The following is a 14,123-nucleotide window of genomic DNA, read 5'->3' as shown; positions in this document are numbered from 1 at the left end:
GGGAATAATTTTCAGTGGGCAGTTAATACAGCCATTGCTGGGACTGGGTGAGTTTCAACTCATGTCTCGCACATAACAAAGACTAGACACTTAATTTTTAAATATCTGCATTTACACAGATGAGTGCTATTGTTGGACATGCTCGCTAGCCAGTGATTATTAATACCTGTTTACTGCAAAAAATCCATCATGCTTTTCTTCACACTTCGCAGCCCCAAAAATGAATGTATACAGTAGCTCATGCAAATAAACCTACATTGATGTTTTATCAAAGAGAAATACTGAAGTAAACTCTACAGCTAGTATGAACACCTGTATAGGATGCAAGTGCAAACATCTTAGCATGTCACAGAACAATGACTTTTCCCATGTTTTTTGGTTTGCCAATAGCTGACTGCTGTGTGAGGTCTGTTTCATGATCAATAATAAAAGTAGAATGATGTATCTGCCAGGGAAACAAGTAGATCCTTAAGACTTTTAGTAAAAATAAGTTTGTGCAATAAGTTTGGCAGAGTACCAGGAACAGGAAAACAGGAATATTGCCAAGGCAGTAGTTTGTCACATGTCTCTTATGTGCAGACTCATATTCTAAATAAGTTTGTGAATATGGTCATGGGGTCTGGTGTGGCAAATAGTAAACTGTCTTCCCTCTAATGGAACTTAACAGAAGTCCTTGAATAGCTGTTGAACTCCTTTCAGAAGGCAAGACAAAACTACTTCGAAATGTAATGTTCCCCACAAAAGGTGAGCTGAAGAAGAGGAGACCAAAAGGGAGGATCAAATTCATCGGTCATATTAAATACAGTATGTTCCTGGATGTCTGCCAAGGAAGAATGACACTGACTTTTTTCCCTAGAAGGTTTCTTCAGGTTTTTCCTTTGTTCCATTGCTTCTTTATCCTTGGTGAATGTCAGCAACAGAAAGCTTTTTCAGAGGCAATACAGGAGAGTTATTGAAACTTTGCAAGCCAAAGTGGTTTCTAATTTTTCTATATCTTCTCCCCTTAAAAGATTTGTGATGGTGCAGTGATAAGTCAATACCATGCTTGAAACACTGTAGTTGATTGAAAAGGAAATAAATAAATGTTTTAAAATCTGACATTGTTTAGACAGATGGGGTTCTTTCCAGTCCATCTAATCAGTGAGTGGATCATAAGAAGGACTAGTGAGTACACACAGAAAATTCTTGACAAGATTGAAATCGAGGCTTCTCATCCAAGTACATTGAAATTCAGTTAATCACAATTACAAAATATGACATATCGATTTTAGGCAACAAAAATACTCTTCCATTACTTTTCTAAACTGGTTTCTTTTCAATCTAGAGAAACTACAGTGACTGAAGATATCATTCCTGATAAGAATTAGCTAGTTGATAATTAAAAACTTGACATTGAAGGCTAAAAGAATTTTAAAAGAAAATTTAAAGGGAAGGTCCTAAATGCTAGGAACACTAGAAATGATTAGCTGAAGTTTCAGCCTTCAACCATAGCTGTTACATAGCACTCTCTTGACCTCATTTTAGCTGGCACTCAAAAGAAATGTCGTTCCCTATTGACTATAAAAATTGTGGTATTTTGGTGTTTTATTTTGATGATGATACAACGTTTTGGTCTACTCCATGTATCAGGGGAATCTTAGGCTTGTCTTACAGATGTGTCGAGGTTATTTTAATCATTTATCTTTGCCCTGTATCCAGTGATTGAGTCTCTGGATACTGTCATCAAAGTGAATTTGTCCAGGTATTGAGTATGTAGTTGGGTGTGAGGCAGGAGACACTGACGTATGACACCCTGACATAATCATACAGACTGTGGCAATTTATCCTCTTAGCCAGAGGAAGGAGTTTGACATTTTACAGAAAAACTGGGACGTGAATATTTATGGCATGCTTCAGAAGACTCTGCCCTTACATATTAAAAAAGAAAGCAGTTTGGCTGAAAACTACCTGTTGTTGTGTAACCAGCTGTATTTTACTAGGTTCTGCCCTGGTAATGCTCATGTTAGCATGCTGTTTCCAGAATGTCAGTTTTTGTTGGATTTGTAGGAATGTTGTCATTACCTCTGCTCTTACCTCCTCCTACTCTGGCAACAACACACCAAAATGAGAAGCATACTTTGCATGAATCTCCAAAGCATTTCACTGAAAGTCTATAAACATTTATCTGAGGTAGGCAGAAAGCACACGCAAGAAAGTAGTAATCTCAGTGGAGTTTTCTGAAATTGGGCAGCTTTGTCAGAAGTAAAAAATCCTTATTAATATGCTGCTTGGGAGATTTTGGAAATGCTTCTGTTGTACAACAAATTAATGTACTGTAGGATGAACAGTGTAACAAAATCAATTGCATCTGTACTTTAAGCTGCCATTTAGTGTAATACTGATTTGTTTTAAAATAGTAATCCAAATCTAGCTGTACATGGCTGAACACCTAAAATAAAGAGTTAGAAGATTGTGGGATATCAAAAAATATATGTGCCTTCACAGAGAAGGAGACTTAGAAAAGGCATGGAAATTAAACAGGAAATTACATATTTTAACAATTTAAAACATTTGTCACACTTAAGTTCCGATTAATGAATACTGGTGAATAAATATTTGATTTATTATGAATTATTCATAATACATGGTAAATGCATACTTAAATACATATTGCAATCTATAAAGTGAATAAATGCAATTTAAAATGCATGCAAATTTTTATAAATAGAGGTGTATTTCATGTAGAACTAAATTTTTGTAGTCTGTAGGACTTGCTGTTTTTTAAGGTGAAAGTATATAGTTGTCCTGGTTGTGGTACAATGATTTGCAGAAGATGGAAGAATTGTCTTATGGTTAAAAGCTTCTCTGGAGCTGTGGATTCTGTCACTGACCATGCTGCACAGCTTCTGTGTGCTGATGGAAACCTACTTTAACCAAGTCATTGAAAAAATTAAGAAATAACAGTCTGTGCACATGCCTACTTTAACTAAAGGTCTTTCATATGATGACATATTACGTAAACCTAATTTTCCACACTAATTTATTTTGTATTTGAGTGAAAATCATGCTGTTCAGGACTTACCTGAAGCACTGTGTCTTTCAGGTTGGACCCTGTAAAAGCCATGAGTAAATTGGTTCCGCGACTTGACTGGCAAAACGTAAGAACTATGTAGCTACTAGTTGGGCACTTAACAACCCTTAAGGTATATGCTTAGCTTCTTTTTCAGTTAGTTTCCTGCTTTTTGCCCATTTTCCTCTATATCTCTTTAAAAAACACCAACATTTTTCTTGGAGCAGAAATCTGCGGCAACGATACATCCACATCTGATTGAAGAGAAGCTCCTTTTCTGTATTTTGAACATAAAATGTACCAAGGATTGGTAAATACATAGAAACATCAGTGGCTGCACCTTAAAAGGCACACACCAAACTGGTGGGAACTTTCAGCTTTCTGTTCCACAGCCGCCATACAGACAATGGAAATGATGGTACAGCCCTTCCCCTCAATGCAGTGTCCAAAGATTGATACTTGCTTAGGAAGTGCTTGGGTACTACTATAACGATGAATGCTCAAGAAAAGCTGGGAAAAAAATTGGTAATTTTTTTTCTGGGGCAGTGTTTAATCAGTATAAACTAAAAATTAAATAAACAAGCTCCAGTATACCCATTGAGTGATGAGGATTTGGCAAATCATACTGGTGATGACTGGTTATCACTGTTCATTTTATGTATTGATGGTTGGAAAAATAGTACAGGCTGTTCAACTAATGCCCTTGTCACTGTCAATAATGTAAGGAGGGCTGATTTCTTTCTTCAGGCTGCTATACCCTTCCCCTTTCCCTAGGCCTGACGCAAAGGTCACATTTACCCACCTCTCGCAGTTGTCTCTGAAGACACGTAAAAAAAATTGAAATCTGTTGCTGATAAGCAGATGAGAAATGAGCATTTACTGCGCATTATTCGTTACACCATTTTCTGTAAAAATACCTCCAGACCTTAATAAATTCTGAAGTACATATTAAACCAACATGTACATGATTTGCCAGTGTTTCTTTAAGTATTTGGTTAATCATCTTCACACAGAAGGCATCAGAACCCAAAGTATGCTTTTATTCTGAATGATTAAGCCAGGCTTCCTGTAACATTTCACTAGCAAGTAGGACCATGACAGTCTGCTAAGAACAAAGCGAAAGGGCAATACATGTAATCCAGCCTCTGGAGTCATATAATCTGCTGTGGAAAAACAGAAGAAAATGGGGAAAGGAAAAAGCAATGATCCCAAAGATGTGAAAAGAAAAGAAAAAGCCAAGATAGAACTCAAAAGAAATATAGGTTATTTAGATGGGGTAAGTTTTATTATAGGATCAATCGTTGGGGCAGGGATCTTTGTGTCTCCCACAGGAGTGCTAAAGCATTCCTTACTCAATGTCGGCGTTGCGCTAACGATCTGGATTGCGTCTGGGCTGGTCTCTCTGATGGGTTCCCTCTGCTATGCGGAGCTGGGAGCTGCGCTGCCCTTCTCTGGAGGAGAGTACAGCCATATTAAAAGAGGCCTTGGATCCCTGCCTGCCTTCATGTTTATCTGGACGTCAACATTTACCAAGCCAGCTTCGAATGCTGCTCGTGCCTTGCTGTTTGCTGAGTATGCCACCCAGCCCTTCTACGGCATTTGCCCTGCACCTGAAGCACTGAAGAAATGCTTGGCCTTGGCCGTTCTCTGGTCCCTGGGCATTTTGAATGGCTGCAGTGTCAAAATGGCTGCATGGGTGCAGACAGTTTTCACTCTGCTGAAGATGATGGCCTTGTCTGTGATTGCTGTCGGTGGCATAGTGCTCCTCGTTGGTGGGGGAAAGGAGAGTCTGGCCAGGTTTGAGGATGCATTCAGCTCAGAAATGCCCAACCCATCAGAGGTTGCTGAAGCCTTCTTCCAAGGACTGTACGCATATGGTGGCTGGTGGTCCCTCAATTATATGGCAGGTATCTCACTGTTCTTTAGATTTTGTTCTGCAGTTGCCATTCTTACTGTGTTCCTCAGCTCATCTTGATGGAACTTGTTTCAAGACCATAGGATCTCATGTTTTACATGAGTCCTGTGTTTGTTGGAGCTGGTAGAAGAGGCATTGTTGGTCTCTCTAGGGAGGTTTCTTGCTTCTTGTGGAGTCTCCAGAATCAGACTGACATTTCCGGAGGAGTACAAGAGAAATCAAAATAGTTAATTTAAAATCTCATGCATAAACTTGGGTTTTTTTCATACTTTAAAAGGTTACATTTTATCTCTCTCAGTGTCAGTGTCAGTGCGTTTTTAGAAAAGAACTAAGGTACCCGTGCCAAGCTGCGTGCACAGTAAGGACCAAATTAAAAAAAAGATGACTGATTTATTTGCATTTAAATATCTGTACCTTCTCTGAGGTTATGCAGCTGGTTTGTAAATGAACAAAGTCACTTTTAATTGTGTTAAAATATCGTAATTTTATGGAATATATAGGGTGGTCAGTAATCACTTCTGTGGGAAAATAGGAGTTTTGTACAGGAGGTGAGGAAGAATCTAAGGGAAGTAGTATAAATCCTTTCATGTATCTTGTGTTCAATTTTAAACATTCTAAACCTTTTTGAATATCTGTTTACTTTTTCTGTGTCTGGTGACATGTGGCAGTAATAAATAGAGCAGTTTTTCATGGAAGCTGCAGAGATAATGTTCATAATGTTAGTTATGCACATCATGAGTTAAATGAACAGTTTAATAGTATCATCAGATTTATAGAATTGAATCATAAGCAACTGGATGTTGCTCTTATATCTTTAACCCTATTTATCCATTGACCTCTATCACATGTAAAACATTAAATAAAGTGAATGTGTGAAATGGATAACACAAAGTTCAATGGTGAGAACCGTGTGAAAAGTGGGTTAATGTTTAAAAAAATGACTTAGTATTCCAGCATTACAATATGCTGCAATAAAAGAAGTTATATATATCAGCAAAGTATAATTTTGAAATCTTAGGATTTCCTTAAATGGAAACATTTAGCATTTTAAGCCCAAGAAAATAATTTAAAAAAATTGGTAAAATATTAGTTTTCTGATCAGTTAGCAGTAATAATAAATAGGATACACTGGGCAGCACAGTTGTTTACACAGATGCAACCTGTGCAATAGTCCCCTTCTGAACTGAATTTCCTATTCTTTAACAATAACTTCATTCCTGTGAGCTTTGGCTACAGCATCGGGTGCCAGCTGGATGGCAGGACTGTAATGAGCAACAAAACAAATGGAAAGATAAATTTAAATTGGCAATTTTGGTGATTGTCCTCTTTTGGGCTCAAAATTACAACGTGTATTTCTTACATTTGAAATAAATCCCAAATTCTTGGATAGTTCATGTCTGAATTTTACTGTTATGCTCATTCAGTCCCTCTGGCTCTGCGCGCTGCAGCTGGCGCTGGGGCCAGCTCAAAGCTGATGTTCTGAGCAGGAGACAGAAATTATATTTGAGGGCGGAAAGGGATTTCTCTCCCCAAAAAAGAGCTTAAGTAAACTGCACATTTGACTTTGCACTTCTTCCCCCTTGTGAATTATTGATTGGTAATACTCAGGAATTCTTCTTTAAATGCTGAGGGAAGTGGGGAGGGGAGAGGGAGCAAGAGGGAAGGGATGAAAGACTGAAAGAGATGAAGGACTGAAAGAGATGAGGAAGACCCTTTTTGACTGAGATGAGGATGAATTATTAGGGTTCTGGAAACCAGCTCCATCTTTTGCTGGGACGATCACATGATCAGGAATGTTTGTGAGTGCCTCAGTTGTTCAGCGGCAAAAATTGGAGTTTTTCCTTATTTGGTAAGAGTAGTTTTAAGTTAAGATGCCAGGCTTAGCACTAAAAAGTTTTCCTCTTCAATTTATGCCCTGGAAAATACAGTCAACAGTAGAATCCAGCTGGGAATGGACCCCTTTTAAAGCCGCTGCATTACTACTGTTCTGTCAATACCTCCAGCCTCTCCCTTTACCTTGTCTGCATTTCCTGATATAAGGGCGAAGAGAAAGCTTTTGTGCAGAAATACGAAAATACACTCAGAAAGTTTCTCATCAGGTCTCATAAGGTGGTGTAAGAATAAATAGTCTCGCTTTAGACTCTCATATTTAAACTAGTGACTTAAAAGTATAGCTACTTGAAAATTTCTTACCAAATCGATTTTCTAATGTAAATCAAATATGTCTTTAATCAAATAAAATCAAATTTATCAGTCCTTTTGTCATTTTTTTATCAGACCTCCATCCATCTCTCCTTCCCAGGTAGTTAAAAAAAAAAGAAAGCTGAATAAGAAAAAAAATATGAAAAGAATTGTTTAGGCTTCTCTCATAAACTGTTTGATAACCACTGTAGGACCTCACAAGGAACTTAGCTTAGCAGCCATGATTAGGGGTTGCGGCAGGACGTCGGTATCAGTGTTGTCAAGCTCTGTGCAGATTCACTACTAAAACACACTTGCAGAAGCCACACTGCTTGCTTCATTAATCTTTTTAAATTGTGTTTTTCAGAAGAGATGAAAAACCCTAGCAGAAATATCCCCTTAACTGTGATGACTGCTGTTCCTGCAGTAATTATTTTTTATTTACTGGTGAACATCTCATATCTGACTGTCCTAACACCTAAGGAAATTGTCTCTTCAGGTATGGATTTGACATTTTTTGTTAAAAAGATATGGTCCATTAGCATACCCATTTGATGTGAATTTACTGGGTTATTCCTGCTGATCTAAGTTTTCATTCTAAGTTTTAACAGAGGATTTTTGTTTAATTTTAACTGTATGACACAAGTTGGACTGAATGCAGAAAGAATTTATTATGTGCTGAAAATGTTGGCTTATACCTGCGCTGTCTAAAAAGAAATCAGAAGTGTATTAAAACCTGGAAAATCAGGTGGAGATCGGGTCTCTGTTGAGCATAGAGAAGACCTTTGTTTTCCTGTAGTTTTAATCCTCTCTTCTCCTTCCTCCCCTACCTCATGGTGTCTCAGGCTAAAGCTGTTACTGTTTAGGAGGTGAACAAGTCTACCTTTAGTAGCTAGCAATATAGAAAAGACTATGGACGCAAAAATGTAACCATTTTGTGGGTGGGTGGATTCATGATAAATATTATGAATCCTTAGAAGAGCCTATACAAAAATCCAGTGTATGTAAAGCCTCTCTCAGATCTTGTACCAATAAGCTGCCCATGAATAGGTCCAAGAGGGGCTGTGTTTCTCCTTGATTGTCCAAACAGCACCTTTTAAATACCACTGTAATGAGACTGAGCTCTTAGACCTTGCCTCCAGGAGTGACAAAAAACATACCATCATTTGGATGGATCAGTTAATTTTTTTCCTGTGAAAACAGCTCAATAACATAAATGGGAGCAGTATAACTGTCACTCAGCAGCCCTTTATTATTGCTCAGCCATTGGCAGGCTATGTGTTGGGAGGGATGCATACATTTTCAGAGCCACCCTACAATGAAAGAGGCAGTGAGTACCAGGGTATTTGCGTATAGCAGCTGCCCAGCTGGCATGACCAGCTCCAAACATCCCAGGGGAGCTGTGCTTATCTGTGTCAGCTGAGGAGATAGCTTTACAATTATATCTCTTGTTTCAAACGTTGCTATGCATTGCTGCAGTTCTTATTCTTTCACTATGGTTTTTTTTTGGGTGGGTAGTAGGTGGTGGGGTGGTGTTTTCCCCATCTGTAATTAAACTTCCTATGGTACATAGGTCACTGCAAGACCTATATTCCTCATAGCTATTGGTTATAGCCCCACTAAATATTAGTCCTCACTACAATATGGGCTATAGCTAATTTCCTAGCATTATTGAATGTCTCTTATTCAGAAATAATCTTTTACCTTTCTCAGTTCCACCCAAAGCAAAACCTCATCAATAACAAGCTCTCTGACCCATCTCTGCTCATACGTGCACTCGTGTTGGCAATTCCCTCATAACAGTAGATCATGTCACCACTGTGGCCACACTGGGGACTAATGCATTCATTTTCCTTCTCTGCATGGCCTTGCCCATGCGTGCACGTTTGTGATTCATGGCAGTGAGATGCAGCTTGCTCCCGCTGGGCAGTCCATCACTATGGTATTGGCCCCAGCAGGTTTACCTGGCTTGCTCTGGCTGGCAGCACTCCTTCTTGCTGTCATCCCCCCACCCTGAAAATTTTTAGCTCCTGAATTAAATACCCTTAGGATTCCATTAATCATGGTTGACTACTGTAACAAAAAACCCAGGCATTGCTGGTAAATAATAGGTGTTTCTTGTATTTTGTTTTGTTTCTGTTGAGTCTGTTAGTAATTCAAAACATGATGCCTACACTACACTAATGCTTTGCTTTCTTGCAGTTGCTGTGGCAGTCACTTGGGCTGATCGAGTGATCCCTTCTGTTGCCTGGATCATTCCTCTCTCTGTTGCTGTCTCAATATTTGGTGCCCTCAACAGCAGCATGTTCACACTAGGGCGATTAAGCTATGCTGGAAGTCAGTCAGGACATCTACCTGTTTTAATATCTATGCTTAATGTCCGCTCCTGTACTCCAGCACCAGCCATGATTTTTTCAACCATCATCGCATCCATTTTTATCATCCCCTCTGACCTTATTACGTTAACAAATTACTTTGGATTTTCTGCCTGGCTTATGATTGGATTGACTTGTGCGAGCCTGATTGTACTTCGATACCGGGAACCTCATCTACATCGACCATACAAAGTAAATGGAAATAAGTTACAAAATAGTTTTACAGATATTTTTGAGTCATGGGTAGCATGCAAAAGTTACAGGACAAGTGCAGGTAAAAACTGGATAGTCACTTCAAAAATACAAATAATAATCACAATGTTTAGAGCCTTATTCAAAAACTTGCTTTATTGTAGAAGGAAAAGAACAGACAGATAATCTCTGCCCCAGAGAGCTTGCACTTAAAAGCAAGAGATGAATATATACAGAATGGGGGAAACGTACAAACATGAAACCATACCAGTATCAAGCAGTAACCAGAACAGTGTGGGATCCAGGCTGGCCATTCATGGTTAATTAAACCTTCATCTACTCTCATCTTTCCTGACACAACCTCAGACATTAACGATATGTTTAATTTCCTCTCAACCTAGCTTTCAGAAAGCTGGGTTAGAAGTGTATGATTATTGTGAAGTCTTCTTCCAGGCATCGAACCCTGAGTTTCTTTTAGAAGTTTGTAGTATCATGTGTGGACAAATGGTTTCAGGTGCTACCTGTCTCTCCACCTTAACAATAGAAGACGTCTGAACAAGTGTTTTAGAAAAGACGCCTATCTTGTAGGCAGTTTGAGGTCAGATGAATCTTGTCATGGGTGAGATTGCAACAACATGAGAAATGGTGCTCTAGTGTGGCAAAGAATGCATTATTACTCTTATGAATGAGGCATATAATCACGTGGTCAGTTTATTTCCTAAACCAGTCTTTTTCTTTCTCTTGCAGGTGTTTCTACCAGTTCCATTTGTGATGGTGGCAGTGTCTTTCTTCTTAGTTTTAGCTCCCATAGTCTGGTCCCCAAACCTGCAATATGTTTATGCTTTCTTGTTTATGCTGGGAAGTCTTATTATTTATTTACCTTTTATACATTATAAATTGCATTTTGCATTTCTTGATAAAATTACTTGCCACTTACAGCTCCTGTTGGAAGTTTCTCCTGCTGATGGATCTGCAGAGGGCAAATGTGAATAATGGCAAATGTTTAATCCCAGTACAACTAAAAACCAAGAGAGGATTTTGTTTAACTGAGATTGTAGAAGGTACACATTAGATGTTAAGTGTGATACATAGGTGTGCATGCATGTGCATGTATTTATATGTATGCACATACATAGATGAATACACATATATTGCATACATATATACATGTGTATATATATGCATATGTATATATAGACGTTAGCATAATGAATGTATATATATATTTCTGTGTGTCTGTGTGTACACATACATATATGTAGGTGTTTATGCATACTTATTTAATAGGTGCAAAGAATCTCTCTTAAAAGGTAAAATCTGTAAAATGCTGTCATGCTCCTGAAGGCACAGTTAAAGTTGCATGTATTATTGCAATGATGGAAATAAGACTAAATTACAGCACAAATAATTACTGATATTATTATATAATAAATGAGTAAATACATATTTAACAGCATCATTATATAAATACACTTTTGGTCTCCAAACTAATTTATCTGCATTATTTTTAGTTTGTAGTCAAGTTTATTAGAACTTCTGGTTTTAAAGGCTTTATACTTCTGTTCATCTGCTACCTCTTTTTTCTGAATTTATTTCTGATAAAAACCTTTGAAGAACGTCATAAAATTGTCTGCGACCTTTCTTAATCCCAAGAAAACCATACATGGTGCGTTTCAGCTATTTTAGAACAATATATTTAGAACACACAAAATCAAGATGAAATGTTATGAAACATCAAATAAGGCAATGAGAGGTATTTATCCTCTTCATCACAGCAAAACTAAAGATGTATGGATTACTTTACTAAATTGTTTACATCTTGGCATTAATATTACCTTGCTCCTTTGTTTCTTGTCAGTGTTACTGAGAAATAAGAGCTTTTTTAGCCCCCCTCCCCTCCATTTTTATTTTGTTTATGAAAGCAAGATAAATAAATTATTTTTTATTTTGATAATTGGGCTATATTAAGTTTCCTGGCATCTAAACTTGAACACAGAGAACCAGTACCCGAGAAACACCACATACTTAGATGATTCATATATTAATATATGCTGTTACTTTTGTAATTACAATAAAACTACATGTGTAAAGTGGGTTTTCAAATCTGTCTATTAAAGTTCAGCAATATAACCAATAGATGGCTCCAGACTAACATCTCTCTTACACTGTGGTATTCTGGCTTGCTGGATGCTGCATTGGTGAGAGAATTTGTTTCGCAGAGTATTGTATTATAACACTTCTAGTAGTATGAAAAAAAACCTTGCTAGAATATGCAATTCTCTGATATATCAAAAAGTTAGAGTTGAGAATGATAGGCAAAGACTTTATACACAGCTACCCGAAGTATAGGGTACACATCCAATAATGCTGGGAACTGAAGGTTTAAGAGGATTTGACTTTGCACTGGAACAAGCCCCCAGATGAACACAAGTTCTTGAAGAAAATGGCTTTTCTCACAGCTGGTGGTGTACACAGAATGGAAATTTGAAGTAAAAATTAGACCTTTCCAAATGCCGTAAGAAAAGTCTATGCAAGTAAGGAGTGAAGTGAGTACAGTTGAGCTGGAGACTGGATCCTGCTGAAAGCAAGGCAGGAATCAATGTTTAATTTCAATGAGTAGTGCTATCAGAAGAACATTTATTTTGCTATTTAGATTTTCAAAATCACAAGTCTTGTCAAAATTTTATCAGAGTAATATTTTAAGAACTGAATTCTGATGAGTAATGAAAGGATGGAAGGATTTTACTGTGACTGAAACACCAACCAGGGATTTGTAAATGCAGGTGTGGTGCCTAGCAGTGCCACAGGTTTTCAACTGATCTTGAACAAGTCACTTATGTAAACCCATGTTTTAATATGTAAACAAAAATGAAAGCCATAAGAAAAACAAAAGTGTGTAGAACAATTAATATTGTGTTGTAGACCACATGGTTAGAAAAAGCAGGCATCAGGGGGATGTTGCTCAACTGGATGTGTAATTTCGATGTAATTTCTTGTCAGTAGATCTACTTGAGCTTGTTTGTACACTTGAATTCCTTAAGGAGTTGGTTATGTAGTGAATACACATGTCAAAATGTAATTGGAGCATGTATCAATGATACAAACTTTGAATTCAGAGGTTTAGCAGTTTCAATAAATTAGGGAACTCAGGAGTCCCGATGAAATATATTATGAAATAAATTGCACCTATGTATCTTTTTATAATATGAAGTAGATAATTTTTCTATGGCACATAGAAACAGGCATGCACATGCCCCACAGTTTTAATGGTTATTGCCAAAGGATCAGCAAAGTTGCGAACACTTAGAACACAACAGGTCAGAATGAAAAGTGCCCATGCAAACCCAACCTCCCCGCTCTGTGAAGGCACATTACAATGGCCTTTGATTATCAGATCATAAACTATTCTTTCCTTTCCTCATACACTGGATTGAATGGATGGTGGCTAGATAATTCACTATTATTTTCTTCCTATTTCAGTGTGTGAGCTTGCACTTTATCACTCTGCTCGGATGCTGTTCTCGATAGACATTCTTAGTTTCTTACAGACTTTTCTATGGCGTTCCCATTGAAGCATCTGAGCATTTCACAAACAACTAATAATTTGTCTTTGCTCTCATGAGCTGAATCAGCAGTATCATCTTTGCTTTGCATAAAGTGAATTAAGCAGATGTGTAGGTTGCACAAAAAATGCAATTTGTGATGTTCCTTGTGATCCGTCAGTTCATATCAGGCACCTTGATGGAGAACCATTGATGGAGATTCAGAACCAGCTGTGGATGTTTCTTTATTTTAGGAAGCAGGGCAAAGAACCAGAGAATTGGTGAACATACACTTTGTATAGATACTCACCCTTTATATAGAGAATTCAGTTCTTCCACATCTTTCAGATGGAAAGAAGGGAAATACGGCCAAAATAATTCATGAACTTTGGATGCCTAAGATGAGGTACCTTGGACCTGATTTTTCATAGTAATTAAAAAGTTCAGAGTGCCTATAGTCTTCTGGAATTAAGTTCCAAGAATAGTAAAAAAAGGAAAGAAGGACAAATTATCACAGTCATTTTGGTTTTGATGAATAGCAGATACCCTATAACTCAACTTCTGACTGTGGGTAGCTGCAATTCCTTTAAGATAGTCAATGAAATATTAAATTACAACTATGAGAGTTTAAAATTCCACCAAATCAAGCCCTGAGGATTTAAGATGGGGTATAGAAAATGAGAAAAACAGAATTAATGACATTTTTTAAAAAAACATTTGTTTAAATCATTACAGTATGACCTTGGAATTTTATAGGGAAAGAAAAGTTTGAGTTCTTCTGGGCAATATTCAGATTCCTTAATCCAGCAACCCTTCTGCAAGTGCCACCTCGTTCACTATGTCAGATTCCATTTGTACAGCAAATGAGG

The 14,123-nt window shown here is 37.5% G+C and overlaps 1 protein-coding gene across 1 annotated transcript; it reads left to right on the top strand.

The window, feature by feature from the left end:
• The first annotated feature begins 4,232 nt into the window (after positions 1-4,232).
• On the top strand, positions 4,233-10,705 carry SLC7A13 (solute carrier family 7 member 13). The gene is made up of 4 exons (XM_040585572.1): positions 4,233-4,956; positions 7,513-7,644; positions 9,348-9,712; positions 10,460-10,705. The coding sequence occupies exons 1-4, from the start codon at positions 4,233-4,235 to the stop codon at positions 10,703-10,705; spliced, it is 1,467 nt and encodes a 488-aa protein (XP_040441506.1).
• The last annotated feature ends 3,418 nt before the right edge of the window (positions 10,706-14,123 follow it).

The sequence above is a fragment of the Falco naumanni genome, chromosome 3, assembly GCF_017639655.2.
Source record: "Falco naumanni isolate bFalNau1 chromosome 3, bFalNau1.pat, whole genome shotgun sequence".
Taxonomy (NCBI): Eukaryota; Metazoa; Chordata; class Aves; order Falconiformes; family Falconidae; genus Falco; species Falco naumanni.
Note: the sequence above shows the minus strand (reverse complement) of the source record. Positions and strands in the feature narration are given on the sequence as shown.